The sequence below is a fragment of the Myotis daubentonii genome, chromosome 16, assembly GCF_963259705.1.
Source record: "Myotis daubentonii chromosome 16, mMyoDau2.1, whole genome shotgun sequence".
Classification (NCBI taxonomy): Eukaryota; Metazoa; Chordata; class Mammalia; order Chiroptera; family Vespertilionidae; genus Myotis; species Myotis daubentonii.
This window is the reverse complement of record NC_081855.1, coordinates 36,299,821-36,312,592: the sequence shown is the minus strand read 5'-3', so window position 1 is coordinate 36,312,592 and position 12,772 is coordinate 36,299,821. Positions and strand designations below refer to the sequence as shown.

The following is a 12,772-nucleotide window of genomic DNA, read 5'->3' as shown; positions in this document are numbered from 1 at the left end:
ACGTTTTTCACTCAGCCCCGAAACCACTTTCCTCACTGACAGCTGTCAGTCTGTTCTATGTATCTATGTTCCTATTTTGTTTGTTAGTTTATTTTGTTCATTAGATTCCACATATAAGTGAAATCATATTGTATTTGTCTTTCTCTGGCTTATTTCACTTAGCATAATACTCTCCAGGTCCATCCATGCTGTCACAAAAGGTAAGATTTCCTTTTTTATAGCCCGGTGGTATTCCATTGTATATATGTACCACAGCTTTTTTATCTACTCATCTACTGATAGGCACTTGGGCTGCTTCCAAATCTTGGCTGTTGTAAATGACGCTGCAGTGAACATAGGGATGCATATATTCTTTTGAATTGGTATTTTGATATATTCCCAGAAGTGGAATCACTGGGTCATTTTTAATTTTTGAGGAAACTCCATACTGCTTTCCACAATGGTTGCATTGATGTGCATATCCACCAGCCGTGCACAAGGGTTCCCTTTTCTCCACATCCTCACTAACAATTGTTTGTTGATTTATTGGTAGTAGCCATTCTGACAGATTTGAGCTGTGGTTTTAATTTACATTTCTCTGAGGATTAGAGACATTGAGCATCTTTTTATATGTCTATTGACCATCTGTATGTCCTTTTTGGAGAACTATCTACTTAGGTCCTTTGCCCATTTTTTAATTGAAGTGTTTATTTTCTTGGTGTTGAGTTTTATAAGTTCTTTGTAAAATTTGAATATTAACCCCTAATCAGATGTATCATTATGAATATGTTCTCCCATTCAGTGGGTTGTCTTTTCATTTGTTGATGGTTTCCTTTGCTGTGTGAAAGCTTTTTAGTTTGATGTAGTCCCATTTCTTTTGTTTCCTTTGCCTGAGGGGATAGATCAGAAAATGGCATACTACAAGAAATGCCCGAGATTTTACTGCCTATGTTTTCTTCTAGGATTTACCCAAAAGCATTTTAAAATTTATTTATTGATTGAAGAGAGAGAGATTTGTTGTTTCACTTATTTATGCATCCATTGGTTGACTCTTAAATGTGCCCTGATGGGACATTGAACCTGCTACCTTGGCATACTGGAATGACACTCCAACCAACTGAGCTACCTGGCCAGGACCCATTTTTAAATAGCCTAAGATTCTGGGTAAAGTTTAACCCTTTTTCCCAATTCATCTGAATTACTGAATATTATTTGTAAGGAGATATCTGTGAACAGCCAAGCAAGTAGATAAATGATTTAATGAATATTTGGATTAAGAATATTTTACTGATTTTATAACAATTTACTTAAATTTTTGTAAACTGCTCTTTTTCATTGGGACTTGAAGGATATTGAATTTATATGCAAATTTAATTTAAAACTCCAAAGTTTTAATCACCTTGGTGGGCTAGTTTGAAATAGTGTATCTCGTATAGTACCTTAGATGCTCACGATTCTATTTTGTCAGTCATAGTGGCACACACAAAAAGCATTGATTGAATCAGAAAGCTTAAGGCAACAGAAAAAAATACTTGAATAAAGAGATTCCTGTGAAAGAGAGTTGTCAGTATGTGTTATATAATGTTAGTTTGATGCTTCTGCTCCAGAAGGTAACGGTAGGAAGTTATAAGCACAGACGCAAGTGGTAATACAGGTCTGGCCAGCTCCGGAAATGAAACACAGCCATGGGGCATATATTTCTAAGTAGCTTCTAAGTCATGGTTCAGTGTTAACTACTTTGTGGTCTTTAATTTAGAATTAAGTAAAAACTAACATTAAAGAAAACATTATATAATCAGTTTTACTGTAGCTGAGAGAAATTAGTCTTTTGTCTTTAAAGTGATGCCATTATAGGTGATAATATGAAACTACAGAAACAAAAAAAAACTTTGAGCCATAGCCAGCGCCTACCCCCACCCTCCCCGAAACTGTATTAACTTGAAACTGCAAGAATATTTTTTTCTTGGTGTTGCCCCATCCATGTGCTTCAGTCTAATCATGAAACATACATCTTAGGTGTTAGATGTCATCTTGACTTGTTCACACCATGAGCGAGTTATGACTAAAAACTTGTGTTGTTTTGGGCATTTTGGCATTCATTGTGTAAAAATACTATCAGTTTTCTTTGTGTATCTTGACTGTGTATGGCAAGCATGTCAAACTCAAAGGCTAACACAGGCCAAATAAACACGGTTTAAGTTTATGTGGGCCACAAAAAAACAAAAGTTTCAATTTTCATATAAACGTATGTTTATTTCAATACAAACATGTTGAATACAAAGGGCTAAAATAAATGAGTAATCGTTAACAAAATAATAGAACATTTTAATAAAAATTAATATTTTTTTTCTTTTTTTTCTTTTTTTTCTTTTTTTTAAAATATATTTTATTGATTTTTTACAGAGAGGAAGGGAGAGGGATAGAGAGTTAGAAACATCAATGAGAGAGAAACACCGATCACCTGCCTCCTGCACTCCTCCTACTGGAGATGTGCCTTCAACCAAGGTACATGCCCTTGACCGGAATCGAACCTGGGACCTTTCAGTCTGCAGGCCAACGCTCTATCCACTGAGCCAAACCGGTTAGGGCGATATATATATATATATATATATTTTTTTTTTTCTTGAACATTAACTTACCAGACACTGAATAACTGTACAAATTAATAAGTGTAATGCAAATAAACCTATTTTTCTTTTTCTTTTTTTTAAATTAAATCTTTATTGTTCAGATTATTACATTTGTTCCTCTTTTTCCCCCCATAGCTCCCCTCCACCCAGTTCCCATTCCCCCCCCCACCCTCACCCCCCCCCCACTGTCCTCATCCATAGGTGCACGATTTTTGTCCAGTCTCTTCCCGCATCCCCCTCACCCCTTTCCCCCTCAAGAATAGTCAGTCCACTCCCTTTCTATGCCCCTGATTCTATTATAATCACTGGTTTATTCTGTTCATCAGATTATTTATTCACTTGATTTTTAGATTCACTTGTTGATAGATGTGTATTTGTTGTTCATAATTTGTATATTTACCTTTTTCTTCTTCTTCCTCTTCTTAAAGGATACCTTTCAGCATTTCATATAATACTGGTTTGGTGGTGATGAACTCCTTTAGCTTTTCCTTATCTGTGAAGCTCTTTATCTGACCCTCAATTCTGAATGATAGCTTTGCTGGATAAAGTAATCTTGGTTGTAGGTTCTTGGCATTCATCACTTTGAATATTTCTTGCCACTCCCTTCTGGCCTGCAAAGTTTCTGTTGAGAAATCAGCTGACAATCTTATGGGTACTCCCTTGTAGGTAACTGAGTTTCTTTCTCTTGCTGCTTTTAAGATTCTCTCTTTGTCTTTTGCTCTTGGCATTTTAATTATGATGTGTCTTGGTGTGGTCCTCTTTGGATTCCTTTTGTTTGGGGTTCTCTGCGCTTCCTGGACTTGTAAGTCTATTTCTTTCACCAGGTAAGGGAAGTTTTCTGCCATTATTTCTTCAAATAGGTTTTCAATATCTTGCTCTCTCTCATCTTCTGGCACCACTATAATTCTGATGTTGGTACGCTTGAAGCTGTCCCAAAGGCTCCTTACACTATCTTCGTATTTTCGGATTCTTTTTTCATTTTGCTTTTCCGGTTGGGTGTTTTTTGTTTCTTCGTGTTTCATATCTTTGACTTGATTCTTGCAATCCTCTAGTCTGCTGTTGGAACTCTGCATAATATCCTTTACTTCAGTCAGTGTATGCTTAATTTCTAGTTGGTCCTTTTTCATAACCTCGAGGGTCTCACTAGATTTCTTGAGGATCTCACTACATTTATTGGCGGTCTCACCAGACTTTTTGAGGGTCTTACTAAATTTATCGGCTGTTTCTAGAAAGTTCTTGAAAAACCTTAAAAGTGTGGTTTTGAACTCTATATCCAGTCATTTGCTTTCCTCCATTTCTGTCATTTGTATCCTGTTTCTTTGTCTCCGCATTTTGGCTGATTCCCTGTGTTGATAGAGTGGCTTTGTGTGCTAGGTGTCCTATAGGGCCCAGGGTCTCAGCCTCCCCTATTACCTGAGGTGGACACTCTTGGTGCATCCCTTTGTGAGCTTTGTGCACAGTCTTGTTGTAGTTAAGCCTTGGTTGTTGTAGGTATCACTGGGAAGAATTGACCTCCAGGCCAATTGGCTGTGAGAATCAGCTGTGTCTACAGTGGGAGAACTTCTGTGCTGAAGACACCCTTATGGGGCAAGACTTGCTTCAGTGGGGCTTTGGTGCTCACTGAGTCTGCCCCCTGAGTGTGTCCCTTATAGATCTGAGGAGTTGTAATTGGATGGTCCCACTCTGACCACTGGGTACACTGGCTCTTGATCTAAGGAGGTGCTAATTTAGCCTCTGCCTGAGGCTACCCAGCAGGAGCTATGGAGAGATCTGCAGATTCCCCTTCCTTGTTTGGGGTTTGGAGGTGCCCAAATGAGGCCCAGCTGTGAAGCAATGCAAGCTGCTGTGGGGCCTTGGGCCTTCTTTTGGAAGTTCTGGGTCTGTCTGGCCCAGCTGCAGTTTTTTAGGTAATTTTAGATTGCAAAGGGCCAGGTCATTCATATGCAAAAGCCTCTGCTGCAGTTTGGGTGGGGCGGGGTCTCAGGGGATCAACAGGGCAGAGCAAGCAGCTATGGCTGATCCTCAGCCCTGCCCTAAGGGGCCCCGCATCTCAGTGTCCTGGTAATTGCTGCAAGCACCTCCGAGAGAAAGCCGCCCTCAAGTTCTGAGTTCTGCCGCTGCCAGACCGTCCAGTCTCTCCCCACATGAGTCCGGGTCCCCAGAGACTTCCTGTAACTGGAGTTCAGAGCAGTCGGGGGCTTGTGACTCCCTCCCGATTCAAAAAGACAGCCGCGTCCTGTCACCAGCCCTTGCCGCGTGCGCCTCTGTACCTCTGCACTCCACCTCCGCAGCTCCTCTGAGTCTCAGTGTGCTTTTCTCTTTCCTTCTAGTTCTAGAATTTCCACTCAGCCAGCCTTCCTGTAGTTCTGGATGATGTCCGTTTTGTCTTTTAGTTGTATTTTTGAATTTGTTGTGGGAGGCAGCAATTTCCGGTGTTTACCTACGCCGCCATGTTGGTTTCTCAAACCTATTTTTCTTGTTCTCAGAAAGTGAAATATTTCCTGTTGTGCACACCAAACAAGTCAGTCTAGGACTAATGATGTGGCAATCGGCTAAAATATTCACTACTAACATTAGTGGAGAGAAATGGTGCACCTGCGCGTAAGGTGCATAAGGGAAATGAATGCAACACAATTATAGTAATCAGTCATTAGCGAACTTTGTAGTTCGTTATTAATAATTATATATAACAAGATATTGAAAAATTAAGTTATGAAATTTTTATTAAAATGTTTCTTACATACTGTTATATTGGCTGGGCCGCAAAAATATTCAGTGTGGACCGCGAGTTTAACATGCTTGGTGTACAGGTGCCTTTGAAGGGAGATGTGTTCACTTAAATAATTTTTCAATTATCCTAAAATTTTCAATTAAAACTTCTAATTATTTTTAAGTATTTTTAAAAATGATTTTCAGAGAGAGGAAGGGAGAGGGAGAGGGAGAAGAGAGACAGAGAAACATCAATGAGAGAGAATCATTGATTGGCTGCCTCATGCATGCCCTCTACTGGAGATCAAGCCAGCAACCCAGGCATGTGCCCTGACTGGGAATTGAACCATGACCTCCTGGTTCATGGGTCAACGCCTAACCACTAAGCAACACAGGCTGGGCTAAAAACTTCTAATTTTATAGAGCCTATTTTTTAAAAATATATTTTATTGATTTTATACAGAGAGGAAGGGAGAGGGATAGAGAGTTAGAAACATCGATGAGAACACCTCCTACTGTGGATGTGCCCGCAACCAAGGTACATGCCCTTGACCGGAATCGAACCTGGGACCCTTCAGTCCACAGGCCGACACTCTATCCACTGAGCCAAACCGGTTAGGGCAATATAGAGCCTATTTTTAATTAAACAATATCCTTTAGTGTAAATTGAAAGAATTCATAATCAGACTATATTCAAGAGTACTCATTTTAAAGCTATATTTTTGACATTAATATAACTGAATTTCTGCTGTCAAGTTTTTATTCTTACAATTCAGTTACTTTTAGTGTATTTATAGAGTTGTACAACTATCACCACAATTTAGTTTTAGAACATTTCTGTCACCCTAAACAGAAACTTTGGGCGTATTTACAGTCACTCCTCATTGCCACCCTTATTGTAAGGCAACCACTAGTCTACTTTCCATTTCTGTAAATTTGCCTTTTCTATGTATTCCACATAAATGGAATCATGACCTTTTGTGTCTGGCTTTTTTTTCATTTAACATGTTTTGAGGATCATCTATGTAGTAGCATGTATCAGTACTTTACTCCTTTTTAGGCCAAATAGTATTCTGTTACATGGATCAACCACATTTTATTTTTTTTTTATTATTATTATTTTTTTTTAATATATTTTATTGATTTTTTACAGAGAGGAAGGGAGAGAGATAGAGAGTTAGAAACATCGATGAGAGAGAAACATCGATCAGCTGCCTCCTGCACATCTCCTACTGGGGATGTGCCCGCAACCCAGGCACATGCCCTTGACCGGAATCGAACCTGGGACCCTTCAGTCCGCAGGCCGACGCTCTATCCACTGAGCCAAACCGGTTTCGGCCACATTTTATTTTTTAATTTTACCAATTGATGTTCATTTGAGTTGTTTCCAATTTTTGGCTATTGTGAATAATGCTCCTGTGAACATTTGTGCCCAAGTCTTTGTGGAATATATATTTTCATTTCTCTTGAGTAGATAATTGGGGTAGTTCTGCTGGATCATATGGTAGCTCTATGTTTAATTTTTGAAGAAACTGCTTAACTGTTTTCCAAAGTGGTTGTATGATTTTACATACTTGCCAGCAATGTATGAGGGTTCCAATTTATCTACATTTTTGCCATACTTGTTATTTTTTAAAAAAATTATCTTTATATTTTATAGTATTACATATTTCCTCCTCTTTCCCCCCATTGACCTCATCCACCCTGTACCCACCCTCCCCAAGTCCACCAAATATTGTCTATGTCCATGGATTGTACATATATGCAAAGAAGTTCTTTGGTTAATCTCTTCTTGTCCTCCCTCTCCACCCTTCCCTCTCACATTTGTCAGTCTATTCCACGCTTCCATGTCTCTGGATCTATTTTGTTCATCAGTTTATTTTGTTCATTAGATTCCACATATGAGTGAGATCATATGATACTTGTCTTTCTCTGACTGGCTTATTTTGCTTAGCATAATATTTTTCTGTCTTTTTAATTAGTGGATATGAATTAGTACCTCAGTGTGGTTTAATGGTTGGCATTTTTATAATGGCTAATGATGTTGAACATCTTTTTATGTGCTTACTGGCCATTTTTATATCTTCTTTGGAGAAATACCTATTCAGATCCCAACCCAATTTAAAAAATTGCATTATCTTTTTTTTTTAGTATTGAGTTGTGGAAGGTCTTTATATATTCTTATTCATTGGGGTGTTTTCTTTTTCTCACCGCCCCCCCCCCCCCCCCCCCCCGCTTAAACTGTGTTTTTATTGATGAGAGAGAGAGAGAGAGAGAGACAGACAGACAGACAGACAGACATGGGTGTGAAAAACACCTACTGGTTGCCTCCTGCACTCCCCCTACTGAAGATTAGGACTGCAACCTGGGCATGTGCCCTAACCAGGAATCTGGTGACTCCTACACAGGATGATGCTCAGCCAACTGAGCCATACCAGCCAGGGCTTCACTTTCTTTCTTTTCTTTTCTTTCTTTCTTTTTTTTAAAATATATTTTATTGATTTTTTACAGAGAGGAAGGGAGAGAGATAGAGAGTTAGAAACATCGATGAGAGAGAAACATTGATCAGCCGCCTCCTGCACATCTCCTACTGGGGATGTGCCCGCAACCAAGGTACATGCCCTTGACCGGAATCGAACCTAGGACCTTTCAGTCCGCAGGCCGACGCTCTATCCACTGAGCCAAACCGGTTTCAGCATCACTTTCTTGATAGTATCTTTTTGAAGTACAAGAGCTTTAAATTTTGAATAAGTATTTTATTTATTTTTTTCTTTAATTATTCATTCTTTTGGAGATGTGTCTTTAAGAAATCATTATCTACCCAAAGATCATGAAAATTAATTCCTCCTAGGTTTCTTCTAAGAATTTTATAGTTTTAGCTCTTACATTTAGGTCTGTGATCTATTTTGAGTTAATTTTGGTGTATCATGTGGAATAGGGGTCAAAAGTAACTTTTGCTTGTGGTTATCCAATTGTCCCAGCATCATTTATTGAAAGACTGCTTTTTTCCCCATTGAATTTTCTTGGCATCTCTGTAAAAAATCAGTTGACCATGAATGTAGGGAATTATTTCTGGGCTCTCAGTTTTATTTAATTGATCTGTATGTCTGTGATATGCCAGTACCATATTGTCTTGATTGCTGCTGCTTTGTAGTACATTTTGAAATCAGGAAGTGTCAGTCCTCCAACTTTGTTTTCCTTTTTCAAAATTGTTTTGCCCGTTTTGGTTACCTTGCTTTTTTTGTGTGCATTTTAGGATCAGCTTGTCAATTTCTGCAAGAAAGGAACCTAGGATTTGGATAAGATTGAGTTGAATCCATAGGCCAATTTGGGTATTATTGCCATCTTAACAATATTAAGCCATCTGATCCGTGAACATGGAATGTCTTTTGATTTAAGTCTTTTTAAAATTTCTTTCAGTAATATTTTATAGTTATCCAGTGTACAAGTCTTATACTTATTTTGTTAAATTTTAAATACTTTATTCTTTTGATGCTATTGTGAATGGAGGTACCTTAATTTTATTTTTGAATCATTCATTGCTAGTGTATAGAAGGTTAATTAAAATTTGCATTTATTTATACCATTATCAGAATAAATGTTTGGCAACCATGACTGCTAAAAATTTGAGAGTGTTTAATTATTTTGATTTGATCAGCCACATTGTACACTGCAGTATCTTTACCTGGCTGTGGTTACCTTAGGCTTAGTTAGGTTGTAATTACAGAGGTATTGTCTCATAGAATTATCTTAGTCTTGAGTATCAGAATAGCACTTTGTATAAAATATTGGACTTAGTAACTCAGACTTAGAATGGAAGGAAGAGGGAGAGATAGAAACATCAGTCATGTGAGAGAATCATTGATCTGCTGCCTCCTGCATGCCCCCCACTTGGGATCAAGCCTGCAACCCTGGCATGTGCCCTGACTGGAATTGAATCCGGGACCGTTCAGTCCCTAGCCCTACACTCTATCCACTGAGCCAAACCAGCTCGGGCTCCACAAAATATATGTAATTTTTGAAGGAAAAATCCCCTGGTTTTATTTTTAGATTATTGATGAGTAGCATCTGTATCTTAGTTGTCATTTAAATTACCAATATTTTTTGTGTACTTTATTTTGTCTATCATTTGTCATTAAAGTTGAGAGAATTTTATGTAAATAAGTAGGTAAGTGAGCAATTTATTAAGCCACCCTAATCTTGACCACATTTGCCATTACAGTATAGAGAATTTTTAGTCAGGTTATTTAATTTATTCTCCTTCAGTAATGGGGTGAAGCATTACATATTTTTATTTTATGTGTATGAGATGATTTATCTTTAAAACTTTAACATATTTTTCAGGGTCAGTTAAATGAAAGCATGGACCATGGGGGAGTTGGACCATATGAACTGTAAGTTTATATCAAAATATTTCATTGTTCTGTCTTTCTTACAAGTAGGTTTATCAGCTCTAGTTCATAGCCATCATGTGATTCCAGTGAACTGTTCTTAAATATCTAGTCATATATATGCAGACTTAGTTTATTGAGTTTGGCATTAGTATTGTAACATATCCAGGGTTTTGAGATTATGTATGGATTTTGAGAAAAAGATAATCATTCAGATTCAGTGTATATTGAATGTGAGTCTGAGTTTAATATAAAGAAACACCTTTTCTTACTGAAAAATAAAATTATGAGAAATGCCACCAAAAGTCAAATGGTTCTTGTTTTGCTTGTAATACACCATTCAAACTAGATTTGTGCAATCTAAAGTCTTTTTAGGCACACTCCATTAGGGGAGTGGCATGGTGGTTAATCTGCTCTGTACCCTAACCCTTGGGTTGAGGGGAAACTGAGGAGTCTTTAAATCATGTTCATAGCAGATATGGAAGGATGTGTAGCTATAGTGTATTAGCAAGAATTTATGTAGCCTAAAGACTTGAACTAATTGTTATTTTTAGAAAGTTCTCAGGTTTTCTGCTGAAGCTGCCAATTGAGGTTGGATAATGCCTGACCTTAATAGACATTTTGAATGAACTAAATTTGAATAACTGGAAGACTTTTTTCTTTTGTCAGTTTGATAAACTTGTTCTAATTTATCTTAGTTTGGGGGTACTTGATGCTTGTGAAAATACTTGCCAGCACATTTTGTAAACAAGCAGATAACTAAGCAATTTATCAAGCCACCCTAATCTTGACCTACCATGTCATTGAATCATGTTTGTTTAGAACACAGATACTAAATTTACTATCATGTATTTTTCCCTTTTACTAAATTGGGTTACATTTCTCTTTCTCCTCTTTCTAACAATATGCTGAAAGTAACTTAACTTTTTGCAAATTTTCTTTTGGTTTTGCTTTTCTCCCCAGTGGCATGGAACATTGTGAGAAATTTGAAATCTCAGAAACTAGTGTGAACAGAGGGCCAGAAAAAATCAGACCAGAATGTTTTGAGCTACTTCGGGTACTTGGTAAAGGGGGCTATGGAAAGGTAGGAAGTGTTTTTGAAATGAGAGGTGTTGTCTGTCTTGGGTTGATTTTTTTATACCCTCTTTTCAGCAGTCCTCTTCAGTCTTTGTTTGCTAGCTATCAACAAAGGATATAATCACTTAACCCTGTATTATTTGAGGGATGTACAGTAGTTTTCCTACCAACACACATGTAAAAGCATGGCACGTAATTGAAATAGACAATTATGCCAAGCAAAATCTATTAGAGGATTCATTTCTTCCTTTGGTTTTAAATGGTACTCTGTAGGTATTCTCTTGAAAAATAAACAAATCACTCCTTACTTTCAAGAGGCCTTGGTACAATATCTGTTACTGTTGTCTGTTAATCTGAATTGGTTTTCTTGTAGTATCTGCCAAGGGCCATGTGGATATTTATAACACCCTTTGTGGGCCATACAAAATTATCAACTTAAAATTATCCTGCTATTTTTGGCCAAACATTTAATTAACTCATCCCTGATGCCTTGGAGGGCCAGATCATATATGGTCTGTAGGCTGGATGGTCCCCACCCCGATCTAGAGCAAGAGTTAGAGAAGTTGAAGTATATAAGAAGGGAGAAGAAAAATGAACAGAACTTCTTAGGTTTTGCTCAAGGCTTTCTAATTTAAGACTTCATCTTTGTGTGTTCTGCCCAAGGCAGTTTATACCTAGCCATTCTCTATCAAAGCTTGAGAACTAATTATGCTATTGTGTTGAGTTAATTTTTGCAAAGCATGACTTTGTATATTATATTCTTAGGTTTAAGGACACATTCTAATATGTTCTAATCATCTTAAATATGTAACGCATGCACTTTGAATCTCACATATTTTAGCTGTTGCATGAAAATGTTTTACAGCTAGCTATTTTAAGGGATAGGTAAACAGTAATTCCTGTCAACTATTATTAAATAGTTTTATGTGAAGCAAGAGCAGTGACATTCTTGGAAGAACTTTATGAAATATTTTATAATTTTTTAAGTTTGGTATTATGCTTGTGGGAACCCTGATTATAGCTTTTTAAGCAAACTTGTATTTTATGTATAAACATGGAGGGCTCATCATTAGGTGATCATTGCCCAACTTTGCCACCAGATGTCAGCAGACCAAATAGGAAGGTCCCATGTTGTGGAACAGATTTCACTACTAAATCTTTAATATAGTCTGCTCTTTTAGCACCTCATTTTTGCACAGACCTTCTTGATACTAGTTTTTATAAGGATATAAACTACTGTATCATTTTTTTTTCTTATAAATGGGAATTAAGGAAATGTGGCTAGCATAGTTTAGCCTTTAATAACACCCAAACACTTTTATTTTTTATACAGGTTTTTCAAGTACGAAAAGTCACAGGAGCAAATACTGGAAAAATATTTGCCATGAAGGTGCTTAAAAAGGTGATACCTTCCCTCCTCTTTCCCCCAGACTATATTCTTAATTACTATAAAATCCACATTTTGGTCTAAAATTCTCAGTCAGTAAATATTTCTTACACAATTTTAAGTCCTCTTAGAATGTGAGATATGTTTGATTATTATTATAACTATTTTCTTTCTATTTGGTGAGGGTAGAAAGGAGAGCTCTTTCAATTCTCCTCTGAGGTAACTCTTTTATCTCTTTGTTCTGGTCTCCATATTTCTAAGTAATTTAGCATATCCTGTTATCACTTAATGCATCCATTTTAGAATTATGTATAGTACAGACTTCCTGTTTTACTCTTTTTTTTTTAACCCCATCCTCCCTTTGCCCTGCCCTCTCATTTTGCTTCACTTTCATTGAATCTACTATTGTATTCTCATACCTTTCAACAACTCTGTAAAACATCTTTGAGGCCAATATTCTGTGGTCACGCTTATTAGATAATCTATCACTTTTAGGCATAATTGTCATTATTGGGCTTTTCCTTTACCATAATTCTTGGAATTCTCTTGACTCCTTCAGTGTTGGATTCTTTGTTTCCTGGGTCCTATATCTTCCAATA

The 12,772-nt window shown here is 37.2% G+C and overlaps 1 protein-coding gene across 11 annotated transcripts in view; it reads left to right on the top strand.

Annotated features, from left to right (window-relative positions):
• Positions 1-12,772, top strand: part of RPS6KB1 (ribosomal protein S6 kinase B1) — a 35,321-nt gene that overhangs the window by 3,979 nt on the left and 18,570 nt on the right. For 8 of the 11 annotated variants that reach the window (XR_009449210.1, XR_009449212.1, XR_009449211.1 and 5 more), the window contains exons 2-4: positions 9,663-9,712; positions 10,673-10,793; positions 12,120-12,188. Coding sequence is in view for 8 of the 11 variants with exons in the window: in XM_059669789.1 (XP_059525772.1) it covers positions 9,663-9,712; positions 10,673-10,793; positions 12,120-12,188 (240 nt within the window). In the remaining 3 variants the exon portion in view is untranslated. Of the gene's footprint in view, positions 1-952; positions 1,144-8,574; positions 8,651-9,662; positions 9,713-10,672; positions 10,794-12,119; positions 12,189-12,772 lie in introns of those variants that run through there. The other 3 variants (XM_059669793.1, XM_059669790.1, XM_059669794.1) reach the window with 3 other exon arrangements.